Source organism: Grampus griseus (genome assembly GCF_964374135.1).
Source record: "Grampus griseus genome assembly, chromosome: 13".
NCBI lineage: Eukaryota > Metazoa > Chordata > Mammalia > Artiodactyla > Delphinidae > Grampus > Grampus griseus.
Window position 1 is genome coordinate 21,791,062 of NC_139007.1, and position 26,860 is coordinate 21,817,921.

Below are 26,860 nucleotides of genomic sequence, written 5' to 3' on the forward strand. Positions count from 1 at the left end.
ATACTCCAAGAAAAGAAAGTAATCAGTCACCACTGGAGATTGGTAAGATACCAATTCATTATTCTGGAAATTAAGAAATAAGAGAATCAGACGCTTAACTTGCCTTTCCATTACAAACTGCATTTCAGGATAATCAAATTGTTGAGAATAGTTCTTTACTAAAGAAGAATTCCAGCTAATCCATGAAGAAATGAGAGAGAATCAGAAAACAATCACTGTTTTCCAACCCCTAATGAAATACTGGATGAAGGCAGCAACCATCAATGGATGATAAAATCATTAGGTAAAAGACAGATGAAAAAGTCTGTAACAGAGGAAACAAGATGGTGCCACCAGAACCCACTTAATCATCTTCGTACCCCTAAAAGCAGGACCATCAGACATTATGTGCTTCCTGATGTGGTGTGAAAGGAACCATACAACGCCAACTATGAAGTATGCTTGCCAAAATATATAAGTACGCCTCTCGATTTAACTACCAGTTTACAGGACATACAGAAGACAAAGGAAAAAGTTAACTAATACTATGAGGAAGCACTCAGGTAGACCCAGATAATGCAATATTTTATAGGACAAATGATGTGGTTTCTTCCAGCAAACTGATAGCATTAAAAAAGAAAGTGAATCAGAGAGATTTAAGAGACATAACAACAAAATGCAACATGTGGACACTATTGGAAACTGGTTTGAAAATCTAACTTAAAAAGGCATTTTTTCTATAATTGAGGAAACCTGAAAATGGACTAGGCTTTAATGACCTTAAGGAATTTCTCATTATTCTGTTTGGTACAATTGCATGGTGATTATATAAAAACCAAAAATCCTTATCAGTTAGAGATGCATACTGAAACACTTTAAGTGAAATGACATGGTACCTGTGATCTAATTTAAAATACTCAGAAAAAAATCTGTTAGGGGGAAGAGAGGAAAAATGAAAAAAAAAAAAAAAAACAGCAAAATGATAATTATTGAAGCTGAATGATGGATACATGAGGTGTCATTTCACTATTCTCCCTATTTTTGGTATGACTGAAAATTTCTACAATAAAGAAAAATTAGGAGGTACTATCTCCAGGGGAGGTAACATATGGTAAGAATTGGAAACATATGACCCCCACGGGTTTCAGATAAGGGATTATGAAGCTGTAGTTCTTCCTAAACATCAGAAAACGTCTGAGGCTTCTGTGTTTCAAGAACTTTTCATTTCCACTAAGTCTACAGTATTATCCCACAACCAGGCTAACTGCATGAACTGACAGTAAAATGATGATTTAAAAAAAAGAGTAGCTTTGAAAATAAATCTGAGTCTAACTTTTGTCATGTCACAAATGTCTACTGTTGATCACAAGTATGCTTCAGCAAGAATGTGTGCAAGGCTGATGAAAATTCCATCTCTGATACTAACACAACTAAAATATTGTAAAAGCAGACCAATATTTTCTGATCCTAAGAACACAAACTTGATTCTTTATTCTTTTTGTTTGAAAAGGTGTTACCAGCAACCAGCTCTAAGACCAGTTTCTGTTGTTGTCTTCAGAATATTACAATAAATAATTGCCACTACAATGCTCCAAAACTGGACAGGCCCAAAGCAAATGCTTCCACTTCAATCCTCATGAAGAGAACCCCTACCAGTGATATAAAACAAATAATATATATTAACATATATTGTAGCACAGTTCTATAATTTTTTTTTAATAACCCATAAAACACTCAATTTAGAAAATTTCCCCATCAGTTCTTCTAAGAATACAACCGGACAATTTATAACAAGGGTTGACTTGGGAGTATTAATCTTCCTGAAATCAGGATATCTGATTCCAGATGTTAAGTGTTCTTGAAGTTCTTCTTGAATTCTTCTTTACCCCTATAATGGCTTCTCTCGGATGAAAAAAATTGTTTTTAATTGTTCAAATAAAGGTCTCAATGCTATTTTAAGCTGTTTATGTTCTGGTTGTATCCTAAATATGTGTGTATTTGTTACACATATTCATGTGAATGTGTAAATATATATACATATCACAATACCATGTCATATAGTCCCATATTATTGTTCTTCTGTTAAATAAATTGCATACTGTACAATATAAATGATCTGCTTCTATCAGAGGTTTAAGCTGTTTCCAGTTTTTTAATTACAAATGAAGATGTGATTAAATTTCTTTCTCATAAATCTTTATGTCCATCTCTGACTACTTCCTTTAAATAAATTCTTAAATGTGGCCTTGACAAGTCAAAGAGTGTGAACACTTTTAAGAATCTTGACAAATATCACCAAATTGGCCCTCCAGAGAGGGCGTACCAATTAACACTCAAATTAATAATGTATAAGTACATCCACTTTATCCAAAGCTTGACATTATGATTCTTTTTTAATCTTTGCCAATTTGATGGGGGAAGGTAACAACATATATTTTAATTTGTATCTCTTGTTAACAAGTACGAATGAAAATTTTTTTCATGTTTCTTGGCTATTTGTAATTCATTTCTTATAAATTTCATTTTCATTGTTTTCCATATTTTTCTATGGAGAAATGCCTCTTTTGCCTGTTGGATTATAAAATCTTTTTGTATATAAGAATATTAACTTTTATCTGTCATATATGCTTCAAATATTGCTCCCAATTAGTCAAATATCTTTTTGCTCTGTTTCTGTTGTGTTTTATAATACAGAATTTATTTTTCATTTTTATGTGGTCACTCTAGAAACCAGTGTAGCAAGTAATTAGAGATTTGGACTTTGAAGTAAGAAACCGGATTACAAACCTGGCTTAACCACTTATCAGATGTGTCACCATGGAAAAACTATACTTAATTTCTCTGAGATTCAGTTTTCTTATCTGTAAAATATGGATACTGCCACATATTACAGAGTTGTTATGAGGATTACATTCATTCATTCATTCATTCATTCATAGTTTCCCACCAAGTCTGCCAGGCAAATAATAAGCATTCATTAATCCCAGCTGTTACTATTACCATGAATAGATATTTTAATTTTTGACAGCAGTTTTCAAATTTAAGTGTACATAAAAATCACCTAAGACCCTTGTTTTAAAAACAATTAGATCCCTAGGCTTCATTCCCAGAGGTTTTGATCATACAAGTCCAGTACGGGGCCCTAAAGCATGCACTTCTAATAAACATCCTCAGGTGATTCCGACGCAGGCGGTCCAGGAATACGGCTTAAAAAATACCTGTTTATGGATTCTGCCTTTGACAATAAACTTGGAATACCCTTTCTTACCTCAGAGTTAAATAAGTACTCACCTATATTTCTCCTATATTATTATGGGTCCTTTCAAAAATATTTGATCCATCTAAAATATATTTTATTATACAGTCGGCTAATTGTCTCATAACCATCTGTTGAATAATCACACCTTCCCTCTCTGATGTGAAAAACATCTCTACCACTAGGAAACCACTGTAGTTTCCATTACTTTACCATACGCTTGGATAACTGGTAAGGAAAATCCCCTTGTTACTTTTTATCTTTCAAAATTTTCTTGCCCATAATTTCACCTGTTTGATTTGCCAAACAATTGTTTTCTGTACTCAATAAATACTGACTTAATGGAGGCAGTGGACTTAACAAATAGAAATTAACTTCATAGTAATTTTTCCAAAGTCTCATTGGGATTTTGCTTGGAATTACATTAAAAATTGGAAATTGGGCTTCCCTGGTGGCACAGTGATTGAGAGTCCGCCTGCTAATGCAGGGGACACGGGTTCGTGCCCCGGTCTGGGAAGATCCAACATGCCGCGGAGCGGCTAGGCCCATGAGCCATGGCCGCTGAGCCTGCGCGTCCGAAGCCTGTGCTCCACAACAGGAGAGGCCGCAGCAGTGGGAGGCCTGGGTACCGCAAAAAAAAAAAAAAAGTTAGTCTACTACTTTAGTAAATGCTTCTTGGTGATGATTTTAAAAAGAAAAAAAAACTTCCATATCAATTCACTTGTAAAAAAGAAAATGGAAACCCAATCACAAAGAAAATATTCAACATTGGTAAAGTGAAGCCAAACATACCTATAAGTTCAGGCGGGTTTCTTTCATTAAACCGCTCACATAGACGAATAAATGTCTCGGTATTCTCCGTTGTAGGGCATTCGCCATGTCTAGTAATACAAAAACATTTTTTTTTAAGAAGAGATTACAAATTTCAGCAGAAGGTTTAAATATTAAGGAATCTTAATACATGACTTACCCTTTACACTGAAGTTTTATATATTTGATTCCTTCTTTTTCTATGTCATTTCTGTCATAGAATCTTGAAGTATTTGTCAGGTCCACCAACAAGCCCATTTTAACCTTAAAAAAGAATGAAAGAAAAAAGGACAGATTTACTGGTAACTGAATTTGTACCGAATCGAACTGACTAAATGGCAGTATTCCAGGCCAGTTCATTCAACTACACTAAGGGAGATTTTAGGTTCACTCTGCCAATGAACTAATAATAATGAAAGTATCACTTATCCAAGTCTTATTCAAGACATAGAACTTAAGCACTAAATAAAATAAATTAACCCCCAAACTAATGATGAAACAAGAACATAAGCAAAACAGACTCCACTTCAACATTACAAAAGTGTACCTAAAAAAGCAAACACTGATGTAGTTTTCTGCATCTGTCACTCCACCTATGATTTACTAGACAAGAAGCCAGAACAGGGATATCATCTATCTGAAACACACCCCAACCAAAGCTCCAGGCACACAATAACCCAGCACTCCGAGCAGTCATTACTACAGCACATGTTACGCAGTTAAATTCTCAAGTGAGTACACAGGGCAAAAAGTGTGTACAGTCAAAATTCCCTTGTAAATCCCTTAAATAATCAATAAAGAATAGTACACATGGCCGTATTTGTGCATCTCATTGAAGACTTACTCCCATTCCTCAGCCAGTTTTTCTTCCTGTATTGGAACAAAAATCATTATTTCTTCTGTTGAGCAGTAACTGAAGTAGTTGGCTTGTGTTAGGGGGCCACAGGTTTGAAAAATCTTGAACAACCAGAATCATATGCAGCCTTGAAATATATGCACACTGGAACTGAGCCAAGTAAAAGAACAGTTAATCCAAACATCTTCCACCTCATTCTGAAGTATATACTCTCTGAGAAGAATGGCAAGAGAAACAACCTGTACTTTTTAAACTGTTATTTTTCTCTCTTTTGTTGTTACTGCTTTTATTGAGTACCTATTGTTGCGTTTGCCTAAAGGAGACTGGTCTACATAAGAATTCAACTCCGGGCTTCCCTCGTGGCGCAGTGGTTGAGAGTCTGCCTGCCGATGCAGGGGACACGGGTTCGAGCCCTGGTCCAGGAAGATCCCACATGCCGCGGAGCAACTAAGCCCACGCGCCACAACTACTGAGCCTGCGCTCTAGAGCCTGCAAGCCACAACTACTGAGCCCGTATGCCACAACTACTGAAGGCCGCGTGCCTAGAGCCTGTGCTCCACAACGAGAGAAGCCACTGCAATGAGAAGCCCACGTACCACAACAAAGAGTAGCCCCCGCTCGCCACAGCTAGAGAAAGCCCACGCACAGCAACAAAGACCCAATTCATCCCTAAATAAATAAATAAATAAATAAATTTAAAAAAAATAAAAAGCCACCTGTAGAACAAGAAAGGGATAAAGTATGTTAAATCAATATCAAAAATGTTTTGTTTCGGGCTTCCCCGGCGGCGCAGTGGTTGAGAGTCCGCCTGCCAATGCAGTGGACACGGGTTCGTACCCCAGTCCGGGAAGATCCCACATGCTGTGGAGCAGCTGGGCCCGTGAGCTATGGCCGCTGAGCCTGTGCATCCGGAGCCTGTGCTCCGCAACGGGAGAGGCCACAACAGTGAGAGGCCCACGTACCGCAAAAAAAAAAAAAAAATGTTTTGTTTCTTACCTTCAGACTCTTCAGATAATTTGAAAGCATACTGGGATGGAACCGATTTTCTTCAGCAACTTGACTGTCATATCTTGGTCCTAACATTGTCTTCAGAGGTAAAAATCTTCCTAAATAACATGAAGATAGGTAATAATTTTCAATAATGAAAATGTTCCAGGTTAAAACTCTATAATTAGCAATTCTCAAAATCACTTTCTAACAATGTTTTAAATGGAATTTAAAAGAGTATTCATGAAATACTCTCAACCTACACTATATTTTCAAAAGGCACTCCTTGGAACTTTTTAAGACAACATAAATTCTAGATATTGATAATCAAATATAATAGCAAAAGAAAAAATTACCAGTGAATGGAACTTCCACAAAGACTACGTTCTAAACCACTATATTTAAAAGTTATTGCCTTAAAAAAACTAGAAAACTGATAATGAAGTAAATTAAATCAATTCTTTGAAATTCCTATCATACTCTTTTAATATGAAATTGGAACTTTCTCCATCTTATAAGCTTATCCTACATCTCAGGAGAAGGATCATGCTGAGGAGCATACTGACCAAAATCACACTCCAAATGTATCAGTGATTCTAATTTCAGCAAAACTGACTGACTTTTGGCCTTTTTTTTTCCTGAATCACCGTATAAACACAGGGGAAGTCATCTTTTAAAATCACCTATTTTAGCTGATTTATATTATAAAATCAGTAAGAATAAATATCTACCTAAAACAATATCTAAGTGAAGTCTTAACATCTGTCCAGAGGCTTTAAACAAAATTCATAAAAAGATCATTTTTTTCTATTTTTATTTTCTACAAAACCTATCAAGATCACCAGTAACCTCCATGTTGCTAAGTCCAATGGTCAACTCTCAGTTCTCAAATAATTGATCATTTTTTAATTCAAGAGGGAGCTCTTGAATCGCTTTTTTCACGTGGCTTCCAGGATACTACATCCTCCTGTTTTCCTCCCCTCTCTCTGGCCTCTCCTTCTCAGCCTGCTTTACTGGCTCCTCTTTATCTCCCTGGCCCCTCTATGTTTTGTCCCAGGGCTCTGTCCTTGCACCTCCTTTCTAACTACATTCACTACCTTGGTGTCTCATCAAGTCTCACAGCTTTAAAAGCCATCGGTGTGTAGGGCTTCCCTGATGGCGCAGTGGTTGAGAGTCCACCTGCCGATGCAGGGGACACGGGTTCGTGCCCCGGTCCGGGAAGATCCCACATGCCGCGAAGCGGCTGGGCCCGTGAGCCATGGCCGCTGAGCCTGCGTGTCCGGAGCCTGTGCTCCGCAACGGGACAGGCCACAGCAGTGAGAGGCCCGCGTACCACAAAAAAAGAAAAAAAAAAGCCATAGGTGTGCTAATGACGGACAAAGTGTATCTCCAGGCCAAACCTCTCCCTTGACTCTAGAATCAAATATCAAACTGCCTACCTGACTTAGTCTCTACTTGATGTCTAAAAGACATCTGAGACTTGATATCCAAATCTGAACTCTCAATCTTCAAACTCCTCTCATGGTCTTCCCCATCTCAGCAAATGGTAACACCATTTTTTTAGTAGCTCAGGCCAAAACCTTTGGCGTTATCCTTGACCCCTCCCTTTCTTACACACACCACACCCAATCCATCAGCAAATCCTATCAGATCTCTCTTCAGAATATATCCAGGATCTCACCACTTCTCACCACTTCTACCATCATCTCACCTAGATTATTATGCTTCATTTAGTTTATTTAACAAATATTTAATGAGTGCCTATTATGTTCTAGGTGCACAGACTATATAAGTGAAAAGAAAAAACAAACATAAAAATCCCTGCCCTCATGAAGCCTATATTCTATTAGGTAAAGATAAACCACAAACAATGAACATAATAAATAATAATGGTACATTAGAAGTTTCATCCCACTAGACCTCTCTCCTTCTCACTGTCGTCTCAGAGGTCCGATTCTCTTTCCTCTACATACCCTTAACCTCCGTGCTCCTCCCCAGCTGCTCAGTCACACTCTCCTGAGAAAAAGCCAGACCTCGATAAACCCAACGACCTGACTGATTTCTTTGGGCCTCCACCTACACAGCTCAAGGCTCCTAGAGAAAATCTCAGAGCACAGCAGAAGGGTGACAATATAAATCATAATCATCAGTCTCAAAGGCAATCCTATGTTTCACATCTTTTCCTCATTCATAAAATATACCAAGCTCCCCTACCCCCTTCTCAACTGATGGCTTTGTATTATAGCGTACTGAAAAGAAAAAGTAGAAAGAAGCAACTTTATATGTCTAACACATACCAAACAATGTTTAAAACATTTTACATAGATTTATTCATTTACTCCTAACATAAACATATGTAACATTATTATCCCCATTTTACAGATGAGGAAACCGAGGCAAGAGAGATTAAGTAACTTGCCCATTGTCACACTTCTAGTAAATGAGAGAACAGTGATCCAAACCCAGGTGATCTGGACGTAGGGTCCATGAAAATAACTGCTATTCAACAATGTCTCTCCACCATCAGGTAGAAACTTGCCTCACCTTTGCAGTTATAAACCTTTCTGTATCTGAGTCCATTTACTCTTTCATCCCCTGTCCTTACTCCCATTAAAGGCAAATCCCCTCCCTTCTGCTCTGGATTCTTTCCATTTTGCACTCACAAGGACCATCAATCAACTCTTCCTCCCTTCCATGTTGCTACCAACTTTTCTAGTATCTTAACATCTCACAGCATCTCATACATCTGGCAACTCCTTCCTTCTTGAAAAATTCTCTTGGCTTCCATATCACCATACTCCTTTAGTTTCTACCACCCACCTAACACCACCCCCAATTTCTAGTCATTCTTTCTCAACTCCTTTGTTCCCTCTACCCAATTTCTTTTGTTTTCTTTTTCTTTTTTTTAGTTGCAGCACACAGGATCTTTGTTGTGGCACACAGGATCTTTGTTGCGGCACACGGGATCTTTAGCTGTGGCATGCGAACTCTTAGTTGCGGCATGTGGGATCTAGTTCCCTGACCAGGGATCAAACACGGGGCCCCTGCACTGGGAGCATGGAGTCTTAGCCACTGGACCACCAGGGAAGTCCCTACCCAACTTCTAAAGGGCAGGTTTTGGTAAGGGGGGGTTCCATCCTGGGCCTTGTCTTCTACTCTTTCTACATTCTCTGCCTGAAAGGTCTTTTCCACTGCCATGGCAGAAACAATGTTATCTGTTCATCAAACTCCATTTATTTTCCTCTTTCGTGGCACGCAGGAAGACTACATTTCTCAGCTTCTCTTGTAATTTGGTGAGGGTCATATGACTGGACTCTGACCAACGGGATATGGGCAGGAGTGAGATATAACACCACCCCAAGAGCACCCACTCCTGCTCTTCCCCTTCCATGGCAACCCTGCAGGTCATATGTTTAAGAGGACCGCATCACAAGATGGGAAGAGCCCAGAGAGTCACCACTTGTAGAAAAGTTGCCCAGGAAAGCTGCATGAAACACAATGCATTGTGATATGAGCAAGAAATAAACATAGTATGTTGACTGGAACCCTTGAGTTTGGGGAGTTGTTTGTCAGAGACACTAGCATTACTTACCCTGACTAATCAAATACCATGTCTTTAAATATTGTCTTTATGCCGATGATCCTTAAATGTACATCTCCAACTCAAACTTGTTTGAATTCCAAACCATATATCCAACTGTGTACTCAACATATCTACCTGAGCAATCAGGATCTTTTTTTTTTTTTAACATCTTTATTGGAGTATAATTGCTTTACAATGGTGTGTTAGTTTCTGCTGTATAACAAAGTGATTCAGCTAGTATACATATATCCCCATATCCCCTCCCTCTTGTGGCTCCCTCCCACCCTCCCGATCCCCCCGGTCTAGGTAGTCACAAAGCACCAAGCTGATCTCCCTGTGCTATGCAGCTGCTTCCCACTAGCTATCTATTTTACATTTGGTAGTGTATATATGTCAATGCTGCTCTGTCACTTCGTCCCAGCTTGCCCTTCCCCCTCCCCGTGTCCTCAAGTCCATTCTCCACATCTGCGCCTTTATTCCTGTCCTGCCCCTAAGTTCATCAGAACCTTTTTTTTTTTTTAGATTCCATATATATGTGCTATCATATGGTATTTGCTTTTCTCTTTCTGACTTACTTCCCTCTGTATGACAGACTCTAGGTCCATCCACCTTACTACAAATAACTCAATTTTGTTTCTTTTTATGGCTGAGTAACATTCCATTGTATATATGGGCCACATCTTCTTTATCCATTCATCTGCTTATGGACACATAGCTTGCTTCCGTGTCCTGGCTATTGTAAAGACTGCTGCAATGAACATTGTGGAACATGTCTCTTTTTGAATTATGGTTTTGTCAGGGTATATGCCCAGTAGTGGGACTGCTGGGTCATATGGTAGTTCTATTTTTAGTTTTTTAAGGAACATCCATACTGTTCTCCATAGTGGCTGTATCAATTTACATTCCCACCAACAGTGCAAGAGGGTTCCCTTTTCTCCACACCCTCTCCAGCATTTAAGCAATCAGGATTTTAATACTTCTTCCAACCTGCTTTCCCCCTCAATAAGCCCTAATGGTACCAATCATCCCACTGCATAAGCAGAAACTTGGGACTAAGTTTTGACTCTCTTTATCTCATTCTAAATCCAGCACCAAGTCCCGTCTATTTTCCCTCTTTAATATCTCTCAAATCAGCCTAATACTCTTCGACTCTACTTCTAAACCGTCACCATTATCTTTCACTTGAACTACCATGACAAGTTCCTAACTAACCTCCCCACTTTCACCCTTGTCTCTTTCATTAAACACAGCGCAATCAAAGTAAGCTTCTTTAAACTGAAGTCAAACCATCTGACCCCAATGCTTAAGAAATGACAATGGTTTGCCAGTGCACTGTGAAAGTATATAAATATTAAAACCCCTTATCACACCGTAAGCTTATACGATCTGGCTCATACTCTCCACCCTCACATCCATATCCTCACTTTCAGTCTGAAATCTCTCCATCATCATCCTATCCCAACAGAAGACCTTCAAAAAAACAGGACTTCCCTGGTGGCGCAGTGGTTGAGAGTCCGCCTGCCGATGCAGGGGACACGGGTTCGTGCCCTGGTCCGGGAAGATCCCACATACCACGGAGCGGCTGGGCCCATGAGCCATGGCCGCTGAGCCTGCGCATCCGGAGCCTGTGCTCCGCAACGGGAGAGGCCACAATGGTGAGAGGCCCACGTACCGCAAAAAACAAAACAAAACAAAACAAAAAAGCAACACTCACACTCTATCTAGCAAACTTCTATTTATTCATGTTAATTCATATATACCTCCCTCTGGGAAGCCTTCCTGATCCCCTTCTTCTTCCCTAACATCAAGGTTTATTATCTCTCCGAGAAAAAAAAAATAATAATAATAATAAAAAGAAAAGAAAAAAAGGTTTATTATCTCTAGTATCCCATAATATTCTATAATAGACTCATTATTAACCTTGTTAAAACAGAACTGTGTTTAAAAATGATGGTTTGCTACTCACAGAATTGTGTGCTCTTTAAGGTGGGGGACTATATCTTAATCATCTCCCAAGTCCCAAAAACCAGCACAAAGTATATACAAATATTTGCTAAGTAAAATGTCTTCAAAGTCATCACTATTATCATAAGACTGAATCATATTTATAGTCCCCCAGTTAGTTCCCAGGAGGTTCTTTATACATAGTACATACAAAACAATTTTATGTTGAATAATCAGAAGTTTGTTTTCTTCAAAGTGTTCACCTGAAATCTATCACTCAGAAGCAGGAAAAAAGAATTCTTCAGAAATAAAGCTTGGCCCTATCTCCAGGTACTCACTCTCTCACTAGAAGTCTGGTTTAATTAGAGAAGGTGACTTCAGCGTGGGACAAATTACTATTTATAATTAGCACCATCTTCTTTCTGATTCAGAAAAATTATGAACTTCTAGTACTAATAAGATTCCTCCTAATGTTTACAATGAGAAAATTTAAGCAGTCATAACACATTTTCCTAAATATGCAAAATATCAAAGAAATTATACAATAAGCATAAATTACTTTTCTAATCAGAACAAAAAAGAGGAAGGAAATAGCAGGTAGAAACTGGGAATGTGAATGATTCCTTATTTTTCTCTAACGCTTGCAAGAATATAGCTAGCATTTCTTATTCTACCACTATAAAACACTGCCAACCCTACATTATCTAAAATACACAATGTGTCATGAACACTTCTAGGACAGAAATGTTAGAGAGATCAAATTTTAAGGGAAATTCAGAAAGACTTATCAAGAATTTTATGTTGTATTCACCTTACTTTCTAGTAAGGATCACAAAGCCAAGCCAAAGAATTGATTACCAGTAAAGATTCAGTTTGGTTGTCAGGAGGCCTGGGGTTCTGTTCAGGGCCCGCAACTGCTCAGATTAGGTGAGCTTAGTGACTCACTGATCACAGTAATTAAGAGTCTATGTTTTGGGGGTCAAAATACTGTAATACAACAAAAAAGGAAAAACTTTTTATTCCTGACCCTTCATCTCCAGGAGAGGGAGAAAAAAAAAGCACACAACTCTATTTCTTACAGAAGTATTAAGCTGCCTGGAGCTTAGCACCTTATCTGCTGCTGTCCGCCCCCAGTCAGTACCACATTTGCCCCATTCATCTAGGAAAAAGTCAGTATTCTGATATTTGTCATTGCCATCTGCAGATTATATTAAAATTCTGATTTTAAAACTGTTTTCCTAATTCCAAATAAAAAATATTCACTGGGACAAGACCTTCTTTATGATTTTGTTTTTCTCACAAATCAGTGCAGCAGGTAACTAATGAAAGGATCCAGGAAACATGCTCCAGGTTAAAAAAGAAGCTAGACATCTAAGTTTAGAGGTTTCTTCATAACTCCATAGAAAAGGCCACATGTAAAAAGAAAGGATTCAACAGTAAGTTAGAGATGCCAAGGGAAAAAAACGTCAAAATGTCTGAAGAGTGAGATGAATTGTAATCAATTCATCTGAAGACAGTACAATGACTATCAAGCACAAGTGAAAATCATATAAAAGTGGTTAGAACGTAAAAAAAATTATTCATTTTTGTTAAGGAAAACGATTTCCTCACCCCAAGGCTTGCTCAGATTATCTTTTTTTTTTAGATTATCTTTTATCCATCATTTATATGGCTTTATTAACTGAGAATTTTATATAAAATGTGAAGAAAAGCTGACAAACTAGAAGAACCAGAAAACCTGAATTAAAAAATGACTAGAGAATCTTCTCTTCCAACAACTTAAAATAACTAGGCTGGGACTTCCCTTGTGGTGCAGTAGTTAAGAATCCGCCTGCCAATGCAGGGGACACGGGTTCGAGCCCTGGTCCGGGAGGATCCCACATGCCGCAGAGCAACTAGGCCCGTTCACCACAACTACTGAGCCTGTGCTCTGGAGTCCTGGAGCTGCAACTGCTGGGACCGTGTGCCACAACTGCTAAAGCCCGCACACCTGGAGCCTGTGCTCTGCCACAGGAGAGGCCACCACAATGAGAAGCCCGCATACTGCAAGAAGAATAATTCCCACTGGCCACAACTAGAGAAAGCCCGCGTGCAGCAACGAAGACCCAACGCAGCCAAAAATAAATAAATAAATAAATAAAATTTAAAATAATTAATTAACTAGGCAGACATATTATTGCTGTGTACATAATTAGTAAGTATGCATAGCTCACTACAAAATCCTTTAATTTTGTTTCAAAACACCTTCTAGAAAAAGCATTAAGTTGGAGTTAGTTAAAATTTAAAACTTTAACTCTTCAAAAGAAACTTTTAAGAGAATGAAAAGGCAAACCACAGATGGGAGAAAAAACTTTTAAAAGCATATATTCAACAAAGGATTTGTATTTACAATACATAAAGAACACTAACAACTCAAAAATAAAATAAACAACCAAATTTTAAAAATCAGCAAAAGATTTGGACACTTTGCAAAAGAAGATATGTGAATTGCCAGGAAGCACATGAAAAGATGCTCAACATCAAACCACAGTAAGATAGTACTAAGCACCTATTAGAATGGGTAAAATTAAAAAGACTGATCAAATCAAGTGTTAGAGAGGATGTGGAGCAAACAGAATTCTCATAATTGATGGCGGGAATGCAAAATGTTATGACTTGGAAAAGAGTCTGGCAGTTTTTTAAAAGGTTAAACTTACACCTACCATGTGATGCATTCCTCTCCTAGAGATTTACACAGGGGAAATGAAAGCATATGTCCTACAAAGAACTGCACATGAATATTCATAGCAAGTTAGTATGCAACAGCCAAAAACTGGAAACAACCCAAAGGACCATCAACAAGTGAACGGACAAACCAATTTAAACTGGTGTATCCATAACAGTGGAATACTACTCGGCAGTAAACAGAGATGGGCTATTGATACGTACAAGCACAGCGTGAAAATCTCAAAAAATAATGCTGAGTTAAAGAAGCCAGAGACCTCCCCCCGCCAAAAAGAGTGTGTTTCCATTTATTTTAAAAATTATACAAAATGCAAACTAAATCTATAGTGACAGAAAGCAAATCACTGGTTGCCTGAGGGAGGGAGGGATTACAAAGGGCAGGAGGAAACCTGGAGTGGTGATGATTGTGTTTACTATCTTAATTGTGTTTCACAGGGTGTGTGTGTGCGCCTGTGGTCCAAATGTATCAAACTGTACACTTTCAAACTGTACACCTTAAAGTCTGTTGTGTCAAACTCAAAGATGAAAAAGTCCTCAATTAAGAATCATTTAAAAAACAAAACAAAAACCTCCACTCTCAGTGTGAATGAATTTCACCGCTGGAAACTGCCCCTCCCTTTAGCCTTCCTCTCAAAACCGACACTTGTCCCTTCCCCTTCCGAGAACCCTCAAAGGTTTACAAACTCCTGACTAAGCTTCAAAGTATTATTACCCACTGGGTTCTTGGGTTCTCGGCTCCTGCCACACAGAGCTCCTATCTACCTCCCCGTTCGCAATATTTAGCCTTACTGAAGAGTGAGAAGTGCCCCCACTCCCTCCAGTCCAGGTTCCCAAACACTCATCCACGAAGCTTCATCGGACCGAGCACGTCTCGGTCCTGAAACACCACTACCGAAAAGCTGCGCCCCACTCAGCCCACCCCCGGACCCGCCAGTGCGCGGGGACTCGAACACCCCCCGTCCCGGTTACCTGCCACCGGCTGGCCGCGCCGCGGACAGTTTAGCCACCGCGGGGGAATCTTGTTGTGAGCCATGTCTTGGGGCCGTGCACAGCCGTCCCCTCCACCAACTCGCAGCGCCGCCGCCGCCGCCTCCTCCTCGCGCTCCGCTCTGCTCCCGAGGTCGAGGTACCCGAATCCCGGCCGGTGTCCGAACCCCAACAGCCCGGACCCGGTAACGTCAGCACCGTCGCGCCACTTCCATTCAGGCTCAACTCTAAGCGAGCCCACAATGCACCGCTACTTCCGCCCCAAAAGCCCCACCCCCTTCTTTCCGAGGTCAGAGGTGAAGAAAGAGACGCTGGCGGACGGATAGGAAGGAGTTAAGGCCAAGGCGAATGGGAGGGGCGGGTCTTCCCTCGCCCCGCCCCGCCCTGCCCAGACCCAAAGCGCTCTCAGGGCGGCTTTGCACATGCGCAGCTGCCGTAGTATTGGGAACCAGAAGTCGCACTTGTATTCATTTCCCATAGACTGCCGATGGAAACCCCAGAGAGTGAAAGGAAACAAATCCTCTTTCCACACGTAGACTGGTCCGCAGATTCCATAAAGGCATCTGTTTTACTGACGAAGGGGGCCATTCCACCGCCGTCGTAGCTCAAGAACCTGATAGCCCTTTTTCGGCCAAATTTGATGTCCCGGCAGGATCTGCGTTTGATTGGGAATTTGGAAAGTTCTTCCTGACGTGGATTAGGGGAACAAGCTTTAGAGAAATTCTAAGAGCGAGAGATTGGAGCACCAGGAATGAGGAATTTCTCTTTGTGGGAGTACTTCTGGGGATCCATGAAACATATGAAATTAATCTCAAAACATTTTTTATGAGTTTTGTTTGTACACTTCTGGAGCAAAGTTTTATAGCGTATTTGGGAGTCTCAAAATTACCAACTAAAGTGTGTAATTTGCAAAGGCAGAAATTGCCCAGTGGAGCACCACTACCTGACGGTGTTACTTGCCTTACCAAACAAACGGTCTTTCCCTTCCAGTTGAGCAGGGGCGATTGGGAGTGTTTTCTAAACTATGTACTGTAGTAAGACTTTCTGTAGTTAACAGGCTAATTTAGTTAAAGTATTCAATATAAAGCTGGATGCTGGCAAATTTGTTATAATGTAGCAGTTCGGCTTTAACTACCAGTGATGTGTTTGAACTGCAAGAGTGTGAGGTTTGGGAGAATGCATTTTAAACTTACGGGACAGCTCAGCCCCTGAATGCCTGTACCCTCTCAGTAAGATCAGAATTCTCCCTTGAAACAGAGAGGGCCCAATGGCTCTCCCTCTGAGAGAGCCTGAGTTAGGTCACACTCCTGGTCTGTCCTGCCATTATATCTGCTGAGACCTTTTAGTGAAAGTATCACTCCTCTGCTGACAAGACTGTTGCCTTACAAATCAGCAATCTGCCCAAATGATGCCCAATTCTCTTCTCTGCTGGCAGGGGGAAGTTGGTACCAGACCCAGAGTGGTGAAATGTTTGATCCCCCAAATCTCCAAGGATGAAAAAGGTGAGCCTGGTCCTGGAAAAGTATTTCACTTTCCCCTTCTGGGGATGACTCCCCTTGGAGACTGTCCTTCTCACACACTGTGTCCACCTAGGGAGCTCAGTACTAGGCACAGGGAATGCTTCGCAGAGGCTTCATACCACCGATGAGCAGCTGTTATTGGTTGTTAAGGCAGCAGTGTGTGCTTAATTTTTACACCACTATCCAGTTATGCCCTCTTTTTTCTTTTAAAGATTTTTTTTTGATGTGGACCATTTTTAAAGTCTTTATTGAATTTGTTACAATATTGCTTCTGTTTTATGTTTTTGGTTTTTTGGCCACAAGGCATGTGGGACCTTAGCTCCCCAACCAGGGATCAAACCCGCACCCCCCTGCATTGGAAGGCGAAGTCTTAACCACTGGACCGCCAGGGAAGTCCCCAGTTATGCCCTCTTTATCCTTAGTGCCAGCAGACCCAGAGGACTCTGTGGTTCCCTTCTGCCCACCATAAAGGGCAGAGTAGGACAGTGGCATCCAAGTGAGAGGGCAATTTCTCCCATTTCTCCCTACCAGGAATCCTTTGCCTGATGGGTACTTCTGCCAGTATCACTCCTACTCCCACATCTCTGCTATCCTTCAAGAAGAGAAATAGATGCCCCCAGAGGAACCAACATGTCTCCTCCCTGGCCTCCTGGAACCACCAACACATTCTCATAAAGATGTCTTGGCCTCCTCTGTATTGACTCTTCACAGGTGAATTCTTCCATAGAACATTTATTTTGCCCATAAGGAAAGGTGTGTGTAAGTGTAAAGAAGACTGGATTTTCCCTCTTGACAAAAAGGAAAGAGACTTTCCTTTTCCCAGGGTATTTCCTTGAGAAAGCTTGTATTTGTAAATCCTTCCTCATCACCCTGATATGTATATAAATCTTTTGAACAGCTAAACGAGCCTCTTGCCTGTTTTACAACCCAGGAACTTTTCTGGCCTAGGGAGCCACCTCTTTTTAAACATGAAGGAAGATAGCGCCCCCTGTCTCCCTGTCACCATGGGAATTTAACCTAAAACACCTCATTCCAAGCTGAAAGTCACAGAGATTGAAAAGTTTTGTTTTCCTTTCAGATAATGGCAGTTAGCTAACACAGGCAGCCAAGCCAGTTACCAAGTAAATTTAGGATGAACTATGAAAGACTGTATAATAAACGGTGCTGCCGAAGTCCTCTTACATGGGGACTAGTTATTATTTATCTCGAGAACATGTATGGAATGGATCATATATACTTGGCTGTTTGCAAGGGTGAGTGTTCTCACCTTGCAATCTCATTAGAGGATTGCCTGTGATTTGCATTAGAGTCTGGTTCAGTGCATATTCAATAATAAAACTGGTTTATTTCTTTGCTACATTTGTGGAGTGAACGTTCTCCTCTCTATGTGTGCCTCTGTCCAAATTTCCCCTCTTCATATGAAACCGGTCATATTGGATTAGGGCTCGCCCTAATCCAGTATAAACTCATCAAGATTCCATCTGCAAGACCCTACTTCCAAATAAAGTCACAAGTACAAGGTTAGAAGTTAAACATATCTTTTGGTACAATTCAACCCATAACACCCACTCTTACTTTCAGAGGCACAGTCCAGGCTTGCAGACACACAAGCTGTTTTGAATCCCAGGAATGTGGCTGCTCTACGTCTTCCTTTTTCTGAAGGAAGTTTTTCTGGAAAGTCAGAGACTGAGATAGAGGCCTTAAAAATCACCTTCTACGCCCCTCCCTGTTTTTGTATACTGCTAGTGGAACAAAGCAGGACTCTATAGGGCCTTCCTTGGACAGACCCCTCCCCCCATGTCCTCTGCTGTAGCTGCTTTCTGAAGTACCTAATAACAATATCTGATGCACATTTCCTGAGTTGTTTTACAGATGCTAAAACCTCATCAAGGGAACTCCCTGGCAGTCCAGTGCTTAGGGCTCTGTGCTTCTACTGCAGGGGGCATGGGTTCGATCCCTGGTCAGGGAACTAAGATCCCGCAAGCAGCATGGACAAAAAAATAAAATAAAATAAAACCCCCACTAAATGAAAGAAGTTAACTACCAGAGGACCATGAGCATGTAGCCCCCCAGACCTGCTGGAGTCTGAGGACTGATAATGTTAACCCCTGTGACACCACCCCGTTACCTCACCATCAGCCATTCGGATAATTGTGCACGCAAGCTGATCACACACCCTGCAACTCCTCTCCCTCACCTGGCCTTTAAAAGTGCCTCCTTGAAACCCATCAAGGAGTTTGGGCTTTTTTTTTTTTAAACAACATTTTTTTTTTTTTTTTTTTTTTTTTACTAATCAGCTCTTTTTTTAAATTTTTTTAAATTAATTAATTTATTTTTTGGCTGCATTGCACAGCATGTGGGATCTTAGTTCCCCGACCAGGGATCGAACCCGTGCACCCTGTGGTGGAAGCATAGGGTCTTAACCACTGGACCACCAGGGAAGTCTGGAGTTTGGGCTTTTTGAGCATTAGCTGCCCCAGACTCCTTGTGTGGTGCCTTACAATAAATGCCACACTTTCCTTCATCACAACCCAGTGTCAGTAGATTGGCTTTCCTGCACATGGGCAAACAGGACCCAAGTTTGGTTCAGTAACACTAGAAGCTACAGGAAATGAGATATCTTGAGCAAACTCAAAATCACCCTATTTTCTTCCTTTCTACCAACAATACTGATCCCACTTGAACGGTTTAAATTCTTCAGTGACACACTTTCAAACCTGCTCTCCAGAGAGGCTCCAAGTATTCCCTCAGTGATCAGACTTCTAAAGACCCAAATTCATATCTGCATATTTTTAAAAGATAAACTGAGGCACATTTTTAAATGTCAAGAGTTTATTTGAGCAAAAATCAATTTCAGTTGAAGTGCGCCAAACCAGAAGTGGTTAGGAGCTCCCCAGGACAGGAGCCAGAGAAAGGACTTATATAGAGAAGGTGCAGAAGCAAAGAAAAGAAAGGATTTGATTGGCTAGAGCTTAAAGCCTCGTTGGCTGTCTGATTAGTTGACCTTAGCGTTTTGGTTTCCTAATCTGGAGGCATTTACAGGGTTTGATTTTGGTTTGTCTCTGTAGGCCTCCTCGGCATGAGAGCCACATCAGCTGAATGGCCTCCTTGTTTAATTAAATTAACAAGATCAATTCCCCAACAAAGTCTCAACATGAAAGACTCCAGTTCCAGGGGTGCAAATATATGCCCAACTCTGAACAGGCCACAAACCTGTGTGCAAGGATATCACATGTATTTTCTATAAATCAACTCAATCCTGATTCTGAATTCCTTCTTGCTAAATCAGTCGTTTAGAGGAGGAAAAATAATGTTCCCTCTACCCTTCTCGGCTGAGACCTCCTGTGATAAAAGACAAAGAGGAGAAAAATGAACATAAGTTTATTAACATGTATACCTCATGTGCGGATGCGAGATACCCAGGGAAGCTGAGATGGCTAGCACCTTAAATACTAATATCTTTAGCCAAAGACAAAAGAAAGATGTTGGGGGAACAGAGAGACCAGTTATGGGAAGTTACCAGGAAAAGCACAGTGAAAGGTAAGGTTTGGGGCTTCCCTGGTGGTGCAGTGGTTGGGAGTCCACCTGCCGATGCAGGGGTCACGGGTTCATGCCCCGGTCCGGGAAGATCCCGCATGCCGCGGAGCAGCTGGGCCTGTGGGCCACGGACGCTGAGCCTGCGCGTCCGGAGCCTGTGCTCCGCGATGGGAGAGGCCGCAGCAATGGGAGGCCCGCGTACCGCAATAAAAAAAAATTAAAAAAAATAAAAAGGTAAGGTTTGTTATGAAGATTTAAGTCTCTGCTTTCTTCACTGATAAGTTTCACGTGATTTTAGAGTCATCCCTCTCTTCCTGGTACTGAGAAGGAGACATCCTCACAAATGGAGATTTCCTTTATAAATATGTTTCCCTGACAGAAGGGTAACTTCTACTCTGTTTTCAGAGCTTCTCCTGTGTCTGCCTTTTCTCAAAAAAATAATTCGCTCAAAATAATCTTTATACCAAAGAGACATATTTGGGGGTAGCATACTCTGCTACCCTTTAGTGAGAAGTGCTAGCTCTGGCATTCTTGGGGCTTCCTGACCCCACTTCTGTGCCTGGAATTATATCTTGGTTTCAGGGCCTCTGACAACACATCTCTAAGAAAGAGGTGAAGGGAAAGGCTGGTCTCTTTTTTTGTTTGTTTTGTTTTTTATTTATTTATTTATGGCTGTGTTCGGTCGCGTCTTCATTGCTGTGCGCAGGCTTTCTCTAGTTGCGGTGAGCCGGGGCTACTCTTCGTTGCGGTGCCCGGGCTTCTCATTGCAGTGGCTTCTCTTGTTGCGGGGCTCTAGGTGCACGGTCTTCAGTAGTTGTGGCACGTGGGCTCAGTAGTTGTGGCGCACTGGCTTAGTTGCTCCGCGACATGTGGGATCTTCCCGGACCAGGGCTCGAACCCGTGTCCCCTGCATCAGCAGGCGGATTCTTAACCACTGTGCCACCAAGGAAGCCCCGAAAGGCTGGTCTCTTGTCACTGACCCTCTGTTCCCTTGGCTGACACTGATCCTTGGCATGATTCCCATGGCCCCAGGGGGTCTCTATTGCTCCTCAGCCACATTGTGGGGAAAGGGGATCTTTTGTGAGACTGGAAACCCTACAGCTCAGGCCTTCTGAGTGCACCCATAGGCATTCCTCTCCGAGATGCCCAAACTACAGGGTCTGGAGTAATGTCCAACACCTTTCTTCACTAATCAGACGGTCCCAAAGGAAGGATTAAATAAGTACATGTGGCTGGTGTAGAGGAACAAAGTTTGCCACCCCAAAATGTCTCTTTGGCATATGGGTTACTTCAAGCTGAAAACAATGAGGGCCTCAAAAACTCAGGAAGAAACTTTGAACTTCCCCCTAACTGTCTAAAGAAGAATTTAGGTGGAAAGCCTGTTCCCTAACAGAGCCATCTCCAGAGATATCCACAAAGGGTATGGGCTATATGTGGTGAGGAAAACTCTCTAGAGATCAGGTCCCCTCTGTGTCCCATTATCTCTCCATGGCCCGGGCGAGCATTTATTTACCAAATATTTGCTTTTTTTAATCTTCAAGTCAATTGCCTTTCTCCCCTCTCAAGTCTCAAACCACTACCCCCAACATCTCTTGTCTTTAGCTGAAGATGGTGTTAAGGTTTATTACTGGTTTGGGCCATTTTGGTGAGTTACTCAGTTTTCCTGGGTCTCTCCCATGTAGATCTGTTATTAAACTTTGTTTGATTGTCTCCTGTTAATCTGTCTCGTGCCAATTTAATTCTTAGACCAGCCAGAAAAACCTAGAAGGGTAGAGGAAAATGTCTTCCTCCCCGGCACTGGCTAATGTCTTGAGAAATTAATTTTTTAGTGTTTGATGACATAATGGATACATCACATGAGGGAAGTGATGAAATAAAATTATTTTAAGGCAAGAAAAGGAAAATTTAACATAAAATTTTCTCTGCCATTTGAACCACTCCCCCTCCCCTTTAGTGGGTATTGTGCACCTGCATTATGCATTAACTGGAAGACACAGGAATGCCTCCTCACCAAAAAAAAAAAAAAGCAGTTTCCTCCTGGCACCAGCAAGGTAACTCCTTAGGAGATGACATTCCTTTCTGAATCCTATAAGAGGTCACAATAAGCCGCTGCCTACCTTGTTGGACTATTTAAACATTCATGATGTCACTTTGATGTATAACCCTTTGTCTCAAAAACTTCTATAACTGTGCTTTAACCTCTAACAGGAGAACAGTCCTCAGAGCTTCCTGAAAGACTGTCTCCTGGCTTATAATCCTCAGGTTGACTCGAATAAGGTTTTCTATTTCTTTCTTAGATTATTGACTAATTTTTTCATCAACAGAAGCATCAAAGATGACTCTGGTCTTCCTGTTCCAAATCGGAAACTCTCCAACTTTCCAAGCAGCAACAAGCATCCTAAGCCTATTTTATTTTTAAATCAATTGGATTTATTTTTTAGAACTGTTTTGTGTTTACAGAAAATTGAGCTGAAAATACAGCGTTCTCACAGACCCTTCCTCCCCGCCCCCCAGTTTCCCCACTCTCATCTTGCATTAGTATGGTACATTTGTAAGAATCCTAAGCCTATTGTTTCAAGTATAACAAACAGCATTAAAAATGTGTATGTTGGATCATTTCTCCTCAATAGTGAGAAGTTGGATGTGTTTGTGTTTAAGACATGAAAACCTATTGTAGAATTCCCGATAATTTCCCTGTAACGGAAAATTGAGCCATGTACCATGTTTGCCACTAGATGGAGCAGAACACTAGGAAATGCAGTCCTTCCTGTTTCGGTGGCCAAGAAAGTAGGTCAGTGAGTCAGATTCTTTAATTACATATGTGGGTGCCTATTCCAAAGGTTGAATTTGGCCCAGGTTCACCACTTTCATAATAACAGAAGTCAGCCTAACCTTCAAGATGATTAAATTACAGTGACTAGCAGAGCACCTCTGCAGGGTAGCTTATATAAGCTTCTTCACTGGAAAATAGGAAAGATTAAAAGGAAAAATAATTGTTTTCCAAACATTACTGTCAAGGCATGAAGATTTTCAGAGATATAAATAACAATCTGCTTCTGTGTGCCATAAAAAATTTACTTCTACTGTTTAAATTATGTGGAACATTGTCTGCCTTTTCATTAGAGAATAATAAACCTTTGCATGTGAATTATGCCTTGGACAAAATGTTCAGAGATTTTCTAATTTGTGTTAAACCTCACAGCTCTGTGAGGTAGACATTGCTACCATCTCCATTTCATAGATGAGCAAACAGACTCAGAGAGGTTCAGTAACTTGCCCTAAGCCTCACAGCCAGAAGCTGAAGAACCAGGCTGTGAGGTGGTGAGCAATGCTGGAACCGCCAACAGAGTCGGAAAACTTTTCTTTCTAATCCAGGCTCTGCCTCCCATGCCTATTAGACCTTGAGGGGAAAAAATCACCCTTAAAGTCCTGATTTTTTGTTTTTCCATTTGAAAAATTATTAGATGGTCCCTAAGGCAGTCTGCCTTAAAGTTAAATACACTCAATCCCTGGAGATCTTGTTAAAATGCAGGTTCTGATTCAACTGGGGTGGCCCCGAGAGTCTGCATTTCTGACCAACTCCCCAGGGGATGCCCGGGCTGCTGATTGAAAGAACACACCATGGAGCCTTCCTATTGTGGGCAGATAATTATTAACATCTGCAAGGGATGTCCCAACACTAAGAAACGGGCGAACAATGCTTGCAGTTTGCAATATTCACTGGTAGCTGTCTATTTGAAAGGAACTCTTGCTTGGTATTAATCTATATTTTTTGCATCTAGATTAGTTGGAGCCTATCAGATCCTATTAGGGAATGAAACTGTTTTTCCAGTTATCAGCCACCAACATGTCCTTATCATTTGCTTCTTAGATTAATTGTTTTTTATTGCTGATTAATAGCACACCTGGCATCTCAGATGGAATCACCCCAGATTCCCTAGGTGACATCTGATACGAAGCCAATGTTTTATTTTTATGTCTTTGCAATGCAAAACCATAATCTTTATCTAATTACATGCCTGGACACAGGTAAGGCATCCTGTTCCCCAAATAAATAACCTCTAGATTTCTATACCCTTCCATACTGGAACATTCTTTTATCTCCTTGCATATTCCACGTGCTAGGGAGTTACTAAACCATAGCGTGTGCTTGAGATCCATTTGTCTGAGAGATTTTGCACCTACTCTATGCAGTGCTTTACAATGTATAAAAGCATTTTCACCTATGTTAACTCATTTGATCCTACAAAAACGTGGTGAATTAGATAGGGAAGATACCATTTTCCCCGTTGCAGAGGAAAAGACGAAGGCTCCAGAAAGGTTGTGACAGGCAGGAACACAGCCAGTGTCTCCTGACTAAATGCCAAGTGCCTTCCACTGCACTGCACAGCTCTCCTACTCTACCTCGTGTTCAAAGTGCGTGTGAGTCTGAGCAAGTAGCGTGTGGACGCTGTAGCTAAAGGAAGAGGAAAGAAGGAGGTGGGGTAAGCTTGGCATCACTGTATTAGGAGAAACGAGGAAATAAGAGTAGAACATTGCAGCAGGTTGATGGCTAGGAAAAATCTTAAGTTTCCGGTGACATATTTCAAGACTCCAGGTTTGGATTCTACAGACCCATAGCTTTAAAGGTCATTGCCTCACTTCTAGGATGAATATCTTAAATTGGGCCCTAGTTTTAGGATCAGCAAAAGTGCACTCAAGCCTAGTTCATTCGTCCTATTCCATTTTCTACTGAATGCTGACGTGTATGAGGAAATCTAGGGGATGCAAAGATGAAGACACATTCTTGAACCCTAAAAAGCTTCTTGTTTGATAGAGAGGGCTAATTATTTCAATTACTCATGTACTGCTTCATTTCGAAATATGATGTGGCACCTTGCTACGTGCCAAACACTGTCCCAGGTGGAGAACAATGGCAATGAATAAGACAAGGCCCCTGATGTTTTGTTTTTGCATTTGAAAAATGACGAGATGGCCCCTAAGGCAGTGCACCTTAAATTTAAATGCACTCAATGCCTGGAGATCTTGTTAAAATGCAGTTTCTGATTCAATCAGTCTGGGGTGTGCCTGAGAGTCTGCATTTCCAACCAGCTCCCCCAGTGATGATCACGCTGCTGACTGGAGGACCACACCTTGAAGGCTTCCCTGACCTCAAAGACTTCCCTTGGTCAGTATAGGTTACAGAAAAAGTCAGTACGATACATGCCATGGGGAGGGGGATGGGGGAAGGGTGCTGCCCACGTTTCCATAGAATCACAGAGAAAAGTATCTATCCCAATCTTTTTTTTTTTTTAATATTTATTTATTTATTTGGCTGCACAAGGTCTTAGTTGTAGCATGCGGGATCTAGTTCCCTGACCAGGGATCGAACCCAGGCCCCCTGCGTTGGGAGCGCAGAGTCGTAACCACTGGACCACCAGGGAAGTCCCTCTATCCCAATCTTGAAGAGTCAGGAGAAGCTTCCAAAAGGAAGGGACATTTAAGCTGATCCAAGCTGGGGTGAAGGGGAGAACGTATGTGCACAGGCCTAGAAGCAATGGTGTGTGGTAGGTATTTAACAGCCATCTCTCTAGAGGTAGGCAAGAAGGCCCTAGTTTGTAGAATTTGCCCACTTCCTTGATATAAATACTCCCACCATGACTGACTTTAGGCTACCAACAGGGCATCACCAAACACATAATTGGGAAGAAATGTACACCAAACTCTCACAAGCGGGTACAAACCACTTCAGAGCATCACTGCCTAGAGGTGGAAGTATGATTCTTCTGGGGAACTCCGAGCAGTCCTGTGGGGTGGGAACTCACAGTGTGTGTGGGTGTGGGCAGTGGGCAGCAGGCAGGGGAGAGGAGTGCAGGCAGAAAACGGAGTGATGGGAGGGAAGGCTACAAATGACCGCATGCCACTTTAAAGAGTTTGGACTTCGTCCCGAGGAAAATCTGGAGTCATCAAATGGTTTTAAGAAGGGAGTGACCTTGTTGAGAGTAATATCTGTAGAGTGATGGAGACAGAAGCCTGACCACAGTGCTCTGGAGTGTGAATGAGAACAGAGGGAGCCAGCCTGGGGAGTGGAGACTGTGCACGCAGACAACATCTATACTTACCTGCGAAGCAAAAAAATGCAAGGACGAAAGTAGAAACTGTTGGGTAACTTGAAGCCTAAAATCCCTGATTCGGGGATTTTTTTTTTTTTTGAATATGAAAAAAAAGTGTTTATGTTTAAATGAATACGACAAAGAGCCAGTAGAGAGGAGCAGGGACCACTGATGAAGGGAGGTCTCTGAGGCAGGTAAGGAAGAGACCCCAAGTTCAGATGACCTAGTACAGGATAGAGTAATATAAGGACCATGAGATTAAGCACATTTTATTAATGCTAAAAGAAATTCAAAATAGTGCTCAGAGGGCAAGCCCCTCATCTGTTCTATTCAATGCTGCCTCCCCAGCACCTGGAACAATGCCTGGAACGTGGTGGGCGCTCGACAAGTATTTGCCGAGGGAATTAATGCATGAGCAGATGAGAGGAACCACCGATTAGGCACACACTTTGTGCCAGGACTGTGAAAATGATGGTCATCCACGTACTCCCTCGCGCTCTCTCTCTCTCTTTAGCTCCCCAACCAGTGGATCGAGCCTGTGCCCCCAACAGTGAAAGTGCAGAGTCATAACCACTGGACTGCCAG

The 26,860-nt window shown here is 41.4% G+C and overlaps 1 protein-coding gene across 1 annotated transcript in view; it reads right to left on the reverse strand.

Moving 5' to 3' along the window:
* Positions 1 to 15,339, reverse strand: part of RNGTT (RNA guanylyltransferase and 5'-phosphatase) — a 221,891-nt gene extending 206,552 nt beyond the window's left edge. The window contains exons 1-4 of the mRNA XM_082669277.1: positions 15,109 to 15,339; positions 5,898 to 6,007; positions 4,206 to 4,309; positions 4,028 to 4,116 (exon numbers count right to left, since the gene is read on the reverse strand). Coding sequence (XP_082525403.1) covers positions 4,028 to 4,116; positions 4,206 to 4,309; positions 5,898 to 6,007; positions 15,109 to 15,172 — 367 coding nt within the window. The 5' untranslated portion in view covers positions 15,173 to 15,339. The remainder of the gene's footprint in view (positions 1 to 4,027; positions 4,117 to 4,205; positions 4,310 to 5,897; positions 6,008 to 15,108) is intronic.
* Positions 15,340 to 26,860: the final 11,521 nt, after the last annotated feature.